The sequence below is a fragment of the Nicotiana sylvestris genome, chromosome 3 (assembly GCF_000393655.2).
Source record: "Nicotiana sylvestris chromosome 3, ASM39365v2, whole genome shotgun sequence".
Lineage (NCBI taxonomy): Eukaryota > Viridiplantae > Streptophyta > Magnoliopsida > Solanales > Solanaceae > Nicotiana > Nicotiana sylvestris.
Window position 1 is genome coordinate 100,073 of NC_091059.1, and position 14,645 is coordinate 114,717.

At 36.3% G+C, this 14,645-nt stretch overlaps 1 protein-coding gene across 1 annotated transcript; it reads right to left on the bottom strand.

Annotated features, from left to right (window-relative positions):
* Positions 1 to 11,997: 11,997 nt before the first annotated feature.
* On the bottom strand, positions 11,998 to 13,616 carry LOC104230367 (peroxidase 40-like). Its single transcript, XM_009783187.2, has 4 exons — positions 13,314 to 13,616; positions 13,040 to 13,231; positions 12,581 to 12,746; positions 11,998 to 12,483 (listed from the first exon to the last, which is right to left on the bottom strand). Exons 1-4 carry the CDS (start codon positions 13,563 to 13,565, stop codon positions 12,077 to 12,079), a joined length of 1,017 nt encoding a protein of 338 aa, XP_009781489.1. The 5' UTR covers positions 13,566 to 13,616; the 3' UTR covers positions 11,998 to 12,076.
* Positions 13,617 to 14,645: the final 1,029 nt, after the last annotated feature.

The following is a 14,645-nucleotide window of genomic DNA, read 5'->3' on the forward strand; positions in this document are numbered from 1 at the left end:
GTCTGATTCTCACCGGATGTGAGATACGTAGTCAAACCTTATCGGTTCCGGCCCATAATTTTCAAAAAAAATCCAAAAATATTTCCCTTTATTTCCTCTCTAGAAAAGTCTTTTTTTTAGACCCCAATTTTTAAAAAATTCAAAAATATTTTTCATTACTTGATTCTTTAGAAAGCCTTTCTTTTAGACCCTAATTGTTTTTTAAAAAAATATACAAAAATATTTTCTTTTAATTTCTTCCAAAAATCCAAAAATATTTTCATTCTTCTTTCAAAATTGAAAAAAAATTCAAAATTCAAAAATATTTTATTTTTTTAGAAGAATTTCTTTCATAAACTCAAAATAAAATTCCCAAAATATTTTCTTTCTTCTTTAGAAGTTTTTCTTTCGAAATTTTAGAAAAACAATGCAAAAAAAATATCTCTTTTCTTTAGAAGTCTTTATTTGCAAAATTTTAAAGAAAAATCAAAATCCCAAAAATATTCTCTTTATAAGTCTTTCTTTCGAAAAAATAAAAAGAAAAAGTCAAAATAAAAAAAAAGTTAGTTTATTTACTTTATTCATGATCTTCCCGAACTACGCAAGATTTGATTCATGTTCCCACATGATACGTAGGCAACCCACATCAGGTTCGATCAACCATTGAAAAAGAAAAATGAAAAAAATGAAAAACAAAATGAAAAATATTGATAATAATAAGGACCGACTGAGTCCATTCTAATATGTTTTGTTTTGAATTGTGAAGAAAGTTGAGGTGGTCGGTTTGTGGTAAGCTAGAAACACAAGATCCAAAGAAAAATGATAGCTGGCATCGAAGCTGTTACAAGTGCTCAAGAGACTCAGGGTCAGAGGGTTCAACGAGAGTCTACTGTGTTTGAGAAAAATAGAATGCTGAAATAGCAAATAACCGAAATGTGTCAAGCATGGGCTAATGGTCAAAGACAGCCTCATCATGAGTCACAATTTGCTACACAGTAAGAGCAATACCACTCTCCTGAGTACCACTCGTACTCGATTGATCTTCCTGCAAACATTGAGAAGCCTGCCTGAAAGATGGTACATGAAGAAATGACCCAAAGAGTGAAAAGCTTAGAACAACGGTTGAAAAACATGCAAGGGTTGGCATGTCAAAAGAGTGTTGCCTTCAAAGATCTATGTATGTTACCCGATATCCACTTGCCGCCTGGTTTCAAGACTCTCAAATTTGAAAAGTATGATGGACATGGAGATCCCATAGGCCACCTGAAAAGGTATTGCAATCAACTGAGAGGTGCGGGAAGAAATAAAGAATTGTTGATGGCTTATTTTGGGGAAAGCCTTACGGGAGTAGCCTCCGAATGGTTTATGGATCAAGACACGTCTTACTGGTATGTTTGGGATGACATGACATAGGCCTTTGTCAAACAGTTCCAATACAACATCGATATTGCCCGCATTCCCCTTTCAAACCTGAAGAAGAAACCAACTGAAAGTTTCAGGGAATATGCCATTAAATGGAGAGAGCAAGCAACTAGAATTAAGCCACCCATGGATGACCACGACCTAATCATTGTCTTCCTTCACGCTCAAGAGCCAGATTATTTTCAAAACATGATGTCCGCAGTGGGCAAATTCTTCTCGGAAGCAATCAAAATGGGAGAAATGGTAGAGAATGATCTTAAGATAGGAAAAATTATAAGTCAAGCAGTTCTTAAAGCCGCAACTCAGGCTATCCAGGTTGAATCTGATAATTTCAGTGGCACGAATGAGAAGTATGAAGAAATCATGATGACAACAGGTTCGAGAAGAGGTCCCAGGAAAATACCTCGAAGGTATGCGCAGCCTCATCAGGTTTCCCATGACTCCCCTGAGCATTACTATCCACCTCAGAACACACAATACTCTGCCGCTCTACCTCAGTATGTTGTCCAGCCACCAAAACACCTCAGAAGGCGAGCACGAGCATCACAAAATCTCCACCAGCCTCCACAAAATTTTCAAGTGCCCTATAACCCACCTCCAAGCCAGGGGTATAGAAGGGAACAAAGGTTGATAGATAATTTTACGCCAATAGGAGAGTCCTATGCAAGCTTGTTTGAGAAGTTAAAACATCATGACATGATTGCACCCATTCCTCCAAATCATGTGGACCCACGTGTAAGAAGCTTTGACCATTCTAAAAGGTGTGAATACCACTCCAATGCCCAGGGGCATAATATTGAAAGCTGTCGGGATTTGAAAAGAGAAATAGAAAGGATGATCCAGGAAAACCTGATTGTGATCCAAGACAGTGACGCCCAGAATCCTTTACCTGCACATGATGATGCACACTTTGTGGGGATGATGCCCGGTGATGTGGAGTATGAGAATCCTCTCGGGAACTTGTCGACTGAAATTGGGGAAGGCCATGGTAATTCTGATTAAATGTCAAGCTTAGCAATTAAAAAGTCATTCTCTCCTCATTAGGAAGGAATCTTGGTAGCTTGTTTTGATGTTTTTTCTACTAGCTGGGTTATTTCAAGGTTGTCATCCAGATTTTATTTGTTTGAGTCAAACCCTTCTATCCCTCCATTCTATTTGTGTGAGTCTTGTCTATCTGTTCTGTTAACTCGGATTTTAGGTTGTTTGTCTTGTTGTCAAACCCTTTCTTCCTTTACTCAATAAAATACAGTTTGTCCTTTTGTGTCATTCTGTTCTTAGTTCTTTTTGCGCTAGTTTTAATAACATGACATGCATGCGGAAATTTTGGCCAGATCTTTGAAACTGATTTATTCTGGAATTGGATAACTGAAAAAAACACTTTTGAGGATGAATAAAGAGTTGAAATACTTTGAAATTAAAGTCGAGTAAAATTCACCTTCAAATCATTATGAAGATCGGGCTTCATGATATTTAATCAATTGAAGTTTGTTGGAAAGTTTGACATTAAGGGATGAAAAGTGTCTTGTGACCACGATACACTATGAAGACAGACATGTTCGTCAATGCTGTAATCGCGGAAAGATAACATGATTAGCATTCTCGAGGCTGGGAGACCCTTTTTCTGCTATCCAAACACTTTATACCCTTTATACCCCTTTTGAGCCTGTGTTATTTTCTTTGACCACCTCCTTTTGGAATCAAGTTTAGAGTCAAGAGTCAAAAAAAAAAATGAAAAAAAAGAAAAGTCCATGCCCCAAGAATATGGCCAGTTTTTACTTTAGTCAAGCTTAGTTTATAGTTTTCCTAGTCTATTCTTTAGTTTACTCTCATCATTGCATCAATAATACAAGTGGTTTACAATTTTGCTAACAACTCACAAATCTTTCTAGTGCAAACTGGGGCAGAAAAATTTTCTTTTGTTTTATCTGTTTTGTTGTAATCAGGCGCCCACCTGGAGAACAAGGGGAGACAACTCAAGTTTCTAGGGAAAACAGTGTCGAAGGAAGACAACTTGACTTTCAAGGGAAAGCAGTTTCGAAGGAAGACAGTTCAAGTTTCAAGGGAAAATGGTTCAAGGTGCAAGGGAAACAATATCAAGTAACAAGAGAAGACAATTTAAGTTCAGCAATCAGGTGCCCACCTGAAAAAAAAGGGGAATTCAATTCAGAATGCAATTCAGGTCAGCAGCAAAAGAAGCTCACGTCAAGAATGTGAGTCAGCAGTCCTAGATGATCAATAGAAGTTAGTCACCATCCAGAATAAAAAGAAAAAAAAAAAACAAAAAGAAAGACAAGAAGTGAATCCAAATGCAGAAGTTAATGAAAGATGGGAGCTGCTCAAGACATGGCTGAGGTCACAAGCTCTGCATGTCCCGTCGTAGTTTGAAAAGCTGAAGAAGATTGAACCAACACCTGCGGTTAACAAGCATCAAGATTCAGATCTGGGTCCACATAAAGAACCAACCAAGACTCAAGATCAAGCTTCAGAAGACTCATAGATAGAAATCTTGTAACTCGTAGCTGATAGGCTTAGTTAGTCTTTTTCATTTTTGATTTTGATATAATAACGGGACCGCGGACCGGAACCTTAGCGGAACGGCACTTCGCTCGGCTCTCCACCTCGGCACTCTCCATTATCTCACTCACCTCTGAACTACACGTGGCCTGATTCCTTTATAGCCAAGGATATGTAGGCAGCTCAGATACCAGGGCTCGGTCACATTCCCCTCTCTCTCTCTCTTAGTTTGAGTCTCTCCAAATAAGGGTCGGGTCAAAAAATCTGTCTAGTCGTTCTTTGTCTGAAAATACTTCGTCTTTCCAGTTAAAGAGGGGCAGCTGTAGACATGTGATTTTTAACTCTCCCCAAGATTTTTCATATTTTAGCACGTAAATATTTAATTTAGGTCCAATATAGCTATTTCAACTCATTTTTTACTCTTTTACTTTATTTTATTACAAGAAAATAAAAATTACAAAAAAAATATTTTTATTTTATGTACCTTTCATAAAGTAAAAAAAAATACAAAAAATAGTACCTTATTTTTATCTTTATATAATCTTGAAAAATACAAAAAAAAAATGTAATAGTTTCATGTTTTAATATAGTTTAGTTTAATTAATTAGAATTTTTTTTTTGCATCATGTAGTATAGTTATCTTATATTAAGAGAATTTAACAATGGTTTTAAATAATAATTTTTGAAGTCTTCTTAGCCCAAAATTGAAACACAAAAAGACATGGTCCAACCCAATTACCCTTAGCCCATTCTTCCCAACCCATTAGCCTATTTAAGTAAAAGATTTAATCCTAGCCATCTATTTCTTTCTAATCCAATGACTATCATTCCTTCCCACTTTTATATAAAATATCCAATTATAGAAACCCTATCCTTAAGTTTTCAATTCCTAGACCCTAAAAAAAAAAAGCGTGGTTCCCCAACCTTTCCAACACACATACAAGAAAGCTTCAGCCGTGGCAAATTTTTCCCTATCTATTAACAACGATCTCCAATTCCCAAAAGAGAAAGAACGGCTGCCTTTCTTCAAAGAAAAACGACCTCCACTTCCAAGAATGGCACCCACCCTTCTCGACGCCTAAGCCCAACCGAAACAGCCTCCAAAATCTGGCTGAAAATCAGCACCAAACCGTCCCACAAGTCGGACAAAAATGCAGCACCTATTTCCTATTTTCTTCCTCCTAAAACAGCCCCAAAACACCACCTAAAAGCAGTCCAAAAATGCCCCAAAAATAGCTCCGTAACAGTCGGGTCGAGGTTCGAAGTTCGTTAAGGTCTTCGCACGCGATTCGGAAGCTCCAAATTATTTGTTCATATACATTTGAGCTTCTCTTGACAATATAAAGAAAAGCTTGTTAAAGGTATGTAGAAGAATTCCCTCTGTAATCCTTTTGAGTGTATAAAATGAAGTTTTGAATTGTTAATACTATAACCATGCTTAACTTCATATATTTTTGGTGTTTTAGTTACTGGATGTGCTTATAACATACCATCTATATTAATTACGGCTTAACTAGTTGATTTAAGCTATGTGCCAAAGCTGGAATTGTTCTCTGATAAGCATGGTATTTTTTGAGATTGATATGCTTTCTAAATTAACAATCTATTGTTCAAAGTGATATTAACAGTGTTAAATTCATTATAATTTGTTGTGTTTAAGATCCATAAATGGTCTTTTAGCTCACCAAAGAGCTGGCCTCTCTAAAGGCCATTTTTGGGCTTTAATCTAAGCCCACTTGCGAAATGCCCAGCCTGTTGGATTTTTTTTTTATTTTTTAAATGCAATTCTTCAAGTAATTTTAGTTTTCAACATCACTGACCAATCAGTAATCAACGATATGTCAAGAATTATTCGTTGAAGTTATTTTGTGAAATTTCACGTGCCTTAGATGCGGTTTCCGAACGAACTTCGGTGTAGTGTTAAAATTAGTTAATGAACATTCGCAGGATTGCTTTAGGCGCGATTAATAATAAATATCGTGATTATGAGTACGGTTCCCGTGACATGGTCATGATACATAAACTCGGGTATGCAATTATGTGACCCAAATCCAACTCTCAATAATGTTAGATAAAATATGCCGGAGGCCGTGGGTGCATTTATGTGACGTGGTTCAAGACGTGTTTTAACTAATGTTGAAATCTTCCTAAAAAAAATAATTAAATAAAAGCGGTTATAAAGTTAAAATTGCACCCTAGGCTAAAACATGTACTAAAATTAAGTAAATAGGTCGATTATAATAGTTGAGCGACCGTGCTAGAACCACGGAATCCGGGAATGCCTAATACCTTCTCCCGGGTCAACAGAATTCCTTACCCGAATTTCTGTGTTCGCGGACTGTAATATAAAGTCAATCTTTCCCTCGATTCGGGATTTAAACCGGTGACTTGGGACACCATAAAATTATCCCAAGTGGCGACTCTGATTTTTTTTAAAATAAAATAATTCCGTTTCGATTGTCACTTAAATTGGAAAAACTTCCTTATACCCTTGTGGGGGTAGGAAAAAGGAGGTGTGACAACTAGGTACTTGGAGACTATTTATTGAGTTGACTCAAACTTGCATTCCAAGTCTCTTGTGCCAAAGGAGGGGATCATTTTCCAACACACTTAAGCAAGTGAGTTTATTTTCTGAAAGTGTGGACAGATCTACAATGTATATATTATTTAATCTTTTTCCCTGCAAAACAATCTTATCAGTGGTAAGATTAATCACAAAATATTTGGTAGAGGTGAAAGCTACCAAGTTACCTCTATCACACAATTGTGATACACTTATTAGATTGTACTTCAGTCCATCTATCAAGTAGACATTCTCAATAGAATGAGAATCAATCTCTATCTTTCCAACTCCAATAATCTCACATTTCTTTCCATTTCAAAAGGAGACATTACCTCCTTTAAGGTCCTCAAGTGAAAGGAACTGGTTCTTACTTCGTGTCATGTGCTTTGAATAGCCGCTATCCATGTACCATATTTGGCTTCTCCTTTTCACTTGGACCTGCAAAAGAAAATCAGGGGTTAGTCTTAGGAACCCAAACTAGTTTGGGTCCCTTAATTTCTATAGGGAAAAGGATGAATCAAATTCGTTTTAGCCGAACTTGGCAGCCTATTTTTCCCTAGAACAAAATTTTTGTTCTTTTGACTTGCCTTTTCTTTTGTAGCGCATTCACTCTTATAGTGACCCGTGTTACCATAGTGTGTGCAAATTTTATTCTTAGGGAGTGTGAAGTACTTGCTTTTGGGATCCCACTTAGGTGTAGAGTTTCCAAAGCCAAGTCCTCTTTTGTTGCTACTATGGTATTCTTGTAGCCACGAAAGTGCATCATAGGACCTGATCCATTTACATGTTCTATCTAAATCATGCTCAACCTTAGTCAAGTCCACCTTTAGGGTTCTTACCAGTTTATCCCTTTTATAAAGCTTATCTTTTACCTTTCCTAGATCCTTTTATAGTGAGAGTTGTGTGTTACTAGCTATTTCTTTACCTGTTCCTAACTTCAATTTCAGATTTTTAGAACTAAGTTCTAAGACAGATTTATCAAGTGCATGGACCTGGTTCTTCAAAGCAGTATTTTCCTTTTCAGTTTTATAGATATTTATTTCTAGGTTTTTGGATTTTGCTTTTAAAAAGTTACACTCTTTTGACAACTGTTCTTTTACAGAACTTATATTTTTGGATTCATAAATTAAAGTTAGCAACAATTCTGATAGTCTATCTTTAGAAAGGAGTTTAATTTTATCCTTAAGGTCTAGAAAACTTATCTCATATTCTTCATCAGGTTCATCTTCAGATTCTCGAATTGTTATGAGAGCTCGTTCAACATTATCATCAGTGTCCTTATCTGGACTATCTTTCCAAGTAGAAACCGTTGTTTTGGATGACCTTTTGTTGTAGTTCTTGTCATGAACATGTTCCTTCTTTCAGATTTCTCCTTTTTCCACTCGACTTTCCACATAGGACAGTTCTTGATCATGTGGTTCTTTTTACCACATTTGAAGCATCCATCAGTCATCTGCAAGTGATCTCGTCATCTCTCCTTCCACAAAGAATAATAGTGATCCTTGAATTGTGGTGGCCTAGTGGTGGATTGCTCTTTGAAGTTTTCGGGTAGTGCACTTATCTTGATCTGTTTCTAAGGTGTTAGCCTCTTCAAGGATAATCTGCTCTGATACCAATTGATATTTTATACTTGAATACCTCACAATATGAGGGTGATTTGTGTGGTGTCTAATTTTTCGCGTGCACAGATTATAGAAGGAACTGGTTCTTCTATGTGTTCCTTACACTACAATTGCGGAATAAATAATGCAGAAAGTAAAGAACACAATGATTTTTACGTGAAAAACATCCGGCTTAAAAGGTGAAAAACCACGACCTACTATCCAATAGGATTTTACCAAACACTTCAGTACAACTCTGAGCCAACAACAAAGTTTACAAATTGTTGCAAACTAAAGATTACCTCTAGCCCTTGTAGTAACACGCCACAAGCTGTTGCGGCTCCTTCAAGTTAACTCTAACTTGAAAGTTAGAACTCATGTACCTAGTACAATTTGCTTCTTAGAAAGCTGAAAGGTACAACTCAAAACGCCTACTACACTTTGAACTAGAAATAAAGAAAGACACATGAAACTCTTTATGGAGTTGGTTCTTCAATCTGGTTCGTGTAGCTTTAGGATCGCACTCTTAAATCTTCCAGGAATTGCTCACAAAATGCCTTGCTATTTTGCTCTCAATTCGTGCTTAACTTCAGTATGTGTGCATCACCTGTAAAAACGAATACAACCGATATATATAGAGTTAGTAAATAAAGATTAACTAGAGTTCTAATGCTTTACTCTTCCTTGGTGGAAAAGTTCTAGTCAACTTTAACTTCTAACTCTTCCCTTATCTTGAATATAGTTCTCTTCAAGTAAGGAGTCCCGCTCCTTATCAAATATGCAACATTTTCGTTTAGGGAATATCAGATATAACCACTTATACTTATCCTTTTCACGCGCATACCTTTTGCTTGATTCTTCCCGTCACCTGTGTACACTGTCCATGGACCTGGTTCATGCATGTGTTCTTTGTCAATCATCAAAACCAAACCGCTCAGGTTAACACAAATACAACCCTGTAAAGTGGCTACCTGGTGTCATTTCTACTCAGAAAATATTCGGCAATGTTGTTATCAAAATTGTATTTTTGTAAAATTAATAAAACAATAAAGTTTCTGAAAAAAAAAAAACAGAAACAAAAAGTTAGTAGAACTAGAACGTCAAAATAAATTCTGAAAACAGTATAATAACTTCAAAATAAATTCTGAAAAATGGTATAGGAATAAATCGAGCCCACTGAATACACAGTGTGTCCTTAAGGAAATTATTCCCCTCAAGTACCCGAGGTTCTGGAATATATCCTCCTAGGATAGAACAATTTAACTCACCAGCGTATCGGTACCAAAAACGCAGATGAACAACGAACCACTCGAAGACTGTAAAACAACTGGAATTTTTGTGCAGAAGAAGAAGAAGATAATCAGAAAATTTCGTAAGTAAATATTCTGGGATTTGAAGGAATATTTATAGCCAATTTGGTACTGTTTCTGAAAAGGTTTGCCACCTTTTAGAAAACAGACATTGAATTTTCCTTAATTAATTAAATATTTGAAAAGAATTTTGTCCAAAAAGATTAATCAATCAATCTTTGGCCGAAGCCGAAGCCGAGCCGAGCGACGACGACGACAGCGCGAGACTTGCCTTCTTCTTAGCTTTTTAAGAGCTAAAAGATGAGCTTCTCTATATATACACGAAGATTTTTTTCCTTCTACCAATGAGGGACAAAGTGCATTACTAAAGTGAACTAATTCAAAATTTCACTTCACTCCATTTCTTTTTCCACCATTTTCCATTCACACCTCTTTTATTATTAATAACAAATAAAACCCAACAAATGTTGCCAACCCTTGCTGAGGTAGTTATGTGAAGAGTTGTCTTACTATGTTTTTTCCTCCCTGAAAACTGCATGTTAGACCGTAAGCAAAACATGAGATGATATTAGCTTTGATAGCTGAAGGTTTTGTTTTTAGCTACCGGGAAATGTTTATACCTGATTGCTAACTTAGCATAGTGGCCTGGTTGAATTTTGCTGCGATATGAATCGTGATGTATCAGTTTTCTGAGTTCAATTTTATTTAACATGTCGTGTTAAACAACTTTTGTTTTGGACAGTCATAGGATATTTACTGGGTGTACATATCACCGGCCAACTAATGCAAATTAACAATTAATAAAAGCATAATATATCGGGACCCTAACTTGACACATTTTATTTAATACATACCTAAATTAGTTATGATCTTCATTACCCCCTTTAACTTCGACCCTGAATGACCTCAGTCAAAGGAAGAATGATGTATTCACTGCCACATGGATACTTTTTGTCCACATGGCATGTTTGATAATAGAAAATTATGTTATTATCTTTATAAATTCGTAATCATTTTAAAAAAATCTTTTCTCGCCAAATTTGTCAAAAAAAACATGTTTGGAACTTCATTATATATTAGGCCTTTTTTGGGTAAACATATAACGGAGCTTCACTTAAGGTTTTTTCCAACTTTAGAGATATAAGTTTTATTTAATGATTGTGATGTATAAGTCGCATTCGCTACTTGCGATTTCTAAGTCGATTAACTAAATGTGATTTATAGGTCGCATTCAGCGCTTGCGATTTATAAGTTGCGTTTGCCGATTGCAACTCACTCGCACATGCAGATTGAAATTTATGTCGCTTAAGTTGCATACGCGCGCGGATTGCGATTTACAAGTCGCATATGTGGATTGCGATTGCATCCGTGAAATTTTATAAGTGACGACATACCTAATAATAGTCAGGTAATATACTACTCAGTAGAATATTTCTTGAGTAAAACCAAAATTCCTCCTCTTTTAACATTCTTCAGTAGAGTTATTCAGAATATGAAGAAGAAATGCAAAACTTGATACCAAATTAAGAGCACAGAAAATACCAAAAGAAATTAGAAAAAAATAAACTTCATCGTTTTTAACAAAGGAAAATACAAATATATCTCTCACCCGAAGAGAAAAGTTGAGCAAAAATCCCACGTTAATATTTTTTCCAACTTTAGAGATATAAGTTTTTAAGCCTCAATTAATGATTGTAATTTATTAGTCGCATTCGTTGCTTGCGATTAATAAGTCGCCATTCACTAAATGGGATTTATAAGTGAATGATTGCGATTATAAGTTGCATTTGCTGATTGTGACTCACTCGCACATGCAGATTGCAATTTATGTCGGGTTGCATTTTAAGTCGCATATGCTATTATCCGTGGAATTTTATAAGTGATGACATACCTAATAATAGTCAGATGATGTACCACTCCGTCACTTGAGTAAAACTAAAATTCCTCCTATTTTAACATTATTGACTCTTGAGTAGAGTTATTTAGAATCTCAAAAATAAAATCAAGAAGAAATGCCAATCCTGACACCAAATTAAGAGCACAGAAAATATTATATTAGAAGAAATCAGAAAAAAAAAACTTCATCGTTTTTAACCAAGGAAAATACAAATCTCTCACCCGAAGGAAACAAATTCCACAAAATTCCGACGTTAACATTTTTTTTCCAACTTTAGAGATATAAGTTTATAAGTCTCATTTATGATTGTGATTTAGAAGTCACATTCGCTGCTTGCGATGTATAAGTCATCATTCACTAAATGCAATAGTCGCATTCACCAATTGCGACTTTTTGCTACGAGTTATAAATCACATTGCAGTCCTAATGTATCACCATTTTTTGTTCAGTATCAGCTGAGCTTAGCCTACAAAGTAAAAAAGAAGGGAATGATGCATCGGGGAAATTCGGATTTTGTGAAGGGTGGAAGTTGCCCTCTCTGTTATGTTCGTGGTTTCTCCTTTGATTAAAAAAAGAAAAGAAAAAGAATGCTGTGAATGGGCTGTGAAGATTGCTTTCCTCTTTAGGCTATGTTAAATCATTGCATTGCGAAAATATCCAGACTCCTATCTTGGAGGATGAGCCGGTATGGCTTTGGACAACAAACTGATGTATGGGTACGCAAAAAATTTTATAAGCGTCGTCGAAATTTAGTTCATAATTAAAAAATAGTAATGATTTTCATGGAGTCTTAAGAATTAAATTGATTAACAATCCTACAGTTAACACGGATTTCACCAGTTGTTCCAGTTGGTGGTGCCAAGCTTCCCATTTTGAGCATGGAGTTTTTGAAATCCTCAAAAAAAGCAGATGGAACATCCACATAAGTTTGCACTATTTCTCTAGTATTGCCATCCCCAGTTGCTAAGACCTGGTCTGAAACAAGCAACCCTTTTCCTGAGAGAAGGTTAACGTAGTACTGATTGTCGAACGTTGATGGTGTCATGTCATCAAGATTTGCTAGTGTTGTGTTTGTATCAGAAACTGAGCACAGTTGCTGCAGTGACTGCAAGAAATCCAAGTTCATGTCTGAATTGCTACCCCCATTTAGCCTGGAACTAAATGTTGAACATCTAGCCCTTCCAATTGTATGTGCACCTTCAATATAATAAACATTAATTAGTCTTACATTTATTTTTAGACCGCGATAAGTTAAATTAATATAATATCATATAGCCCTTCAAATTAAGTTTACCAGAGAGAGTGACCATATCTTGAAGAGAAAGACCAATGTTTTGAAAGTTGGAAACAAGGGTGGCAACATTAGAGTTTGGTCCAGGAATGTTGTTATTTGCTGCTTTTCTGCTAGCTGTTAAGCTATCCTTTCTCCCCATTTGCACTTGCCACCCCCAACCACCTGACTGCAATAATTATATTGGAGTTGCATGCATTATTGGAAAAGTTCTGAATTACTTATTTGTTAGTAGTAAAAGGGCAGTCCGGTGTAATAAGCTTCCGCTATGCGTAATATCCGGGAAAGGGCCGGACCACAAAGGTCTATTGTATGCAGCCTTACCCTGCATTTCCGCAAGACCGATCGAGGCTGTTTCCACGGCTTAAACCTGTGACCTTCTGGTCACATGACGGCAACTTTATCAGTTACCGCCAAGGCTCCCCTTCTTATTTGTTAGTAGTAAATGGAATAATATAATACCATAACAACAGAATCTCTAGCAGCAATAGCAAGAATATCAGCACAAGATACAGTCTGGGGACAAGCCAATTCTAAATCAGCTTTGATGGAATCAATCACTTCAAAACCCCTCAATGAGTTCAAGTTTGGGGCAGCTGTTTTCTCTCCAGTAAAATTAGGGGTATCGTCCAGCAGTAATGATGCATCACATCCCTGAAATGCTTTTACATATGGAATATTATTTAACATAAAATATACTATTCAAATAAAAAGGAAAAAGAAAAAGTGGACTTGCATTAACGAAGCAGTCGTGGAAATGAAGACGAAGCAAAGAAGCAGCCATTCTGGGGTCTTGAGACACTGCTCTTTCCACCCATGAATATATGATAGCTTCAGCTTCTGGGCAGCTGTTTTGGTACAAACCAAAACTTAATACGATGGTTGCATCATCAATGCATGTTTTGTTGCGAACACTATTTCCACTAGCAGATGTTATTGAAAAACTCAGTACCATTATGCAGAAAGAAGCTAAGTAGAAGGAAGCCATTGTATTCCTAAATTTTTTATGGCAAGTTATGGTTGTTAAGTTAATAATAAGGAGATAGTGAAAGTTGAGGCCTTAAATAGAGAAATTGGTCACTGTTAGAAAGAGGGAAAAAGAGAGAGCAGTTGAGAAGAAGACATAGTCTTAAGTATAATGAGTCAAATAGAGAAATGAAGATTACATGCATGGGAGGTCCCATGGTTTATAACAACCCACCTAATACCAACTGATTTACGTGAGGTATGCATGGAGAGACTAATTCTCATTCAACTTACAGTATGGACGTGGCTGGCTATAGCTATAGAATTCCCTTCAGTAATCCCATGGATGCACTGCTTTTTGGGCAAACAATGCAATCACTTATGTGTGTTTCCTCATAAATTAAACCTTTAATCTGCTTTTTCTAAAGACAGTTGTTGGGTGCAACCAATGTTTTCTACTGTGGTCAAAGAAACCAGTTATATCCTTGTTTGGTCTTTCTCTTTTGGAGTATGAGAATTTGCAGAAGGTTTTATCACAAAAGATAGACTCATATGGTTTCCTAATGCATGTGCTCTTCCTATGCGTAGGGAAATATCCGTTCTTAAAACTAACACAGGCTAAAGTAATATATAGAGTTTTTGACTAAAATTGTCCCTTATTTATGGGAATAGGTCTATTTTTGTCCTCAAATATAACTCAGAGCATCTTTAATCCCTTAACTTTGCTAAGGTGGAGCATCTTTGGTCTTACTAACAGACCCATGTTGAAAACTAACGGTGTTATCCCCTGTGACTCTCACGTGACTGTAAAATACTGAACCCACGACGAAAGACTAAGAGGGTGTTTGGCTAAGCTTATAAGCTGGTCAAACTGGCTTATAAGCATTTTTTGGCTTATCTACACGTTTGGTAAATACCCAAAGTACTTATAAGCTAGGTGCTTATAAGAAAAAATCAACCATAAGTCATAAGTTGGTCACCCCCAACTTATTGGCTTTTTAGCTTATAAGCACTTTCAGAGGCGGATCTTGGATTTAAAGGATGCGGGTCCCACTATATGTATATATATAGACGCACATACCTACCACTAGCCAAAAAGACC

Bases quoted from the DNA above. Each gene is read 5' to 3' on its own strand.
- LOC104230367 (XM_009783187.2), bottom strand. From the start codon at position 13,565: ATGGCTTCCTTCTACTTAGCTTCTTTCTGCATAATGGTACTGAGTTTT. The intron at 13,232-13,313 runs GCAAGTCCACTT...AAAGCATTTCAG, and splicing joins TCCACGACTGCTTCGTTAAT to GGATGTGATGCATCATTACT. The intron at 12,747-13,039 runs GTATTATATTAT...TAATTATTGCAG, and splicing joins CTAGAGATTCTGTTGTTATG to TCAGGTGGTTGGGGGTGGCA.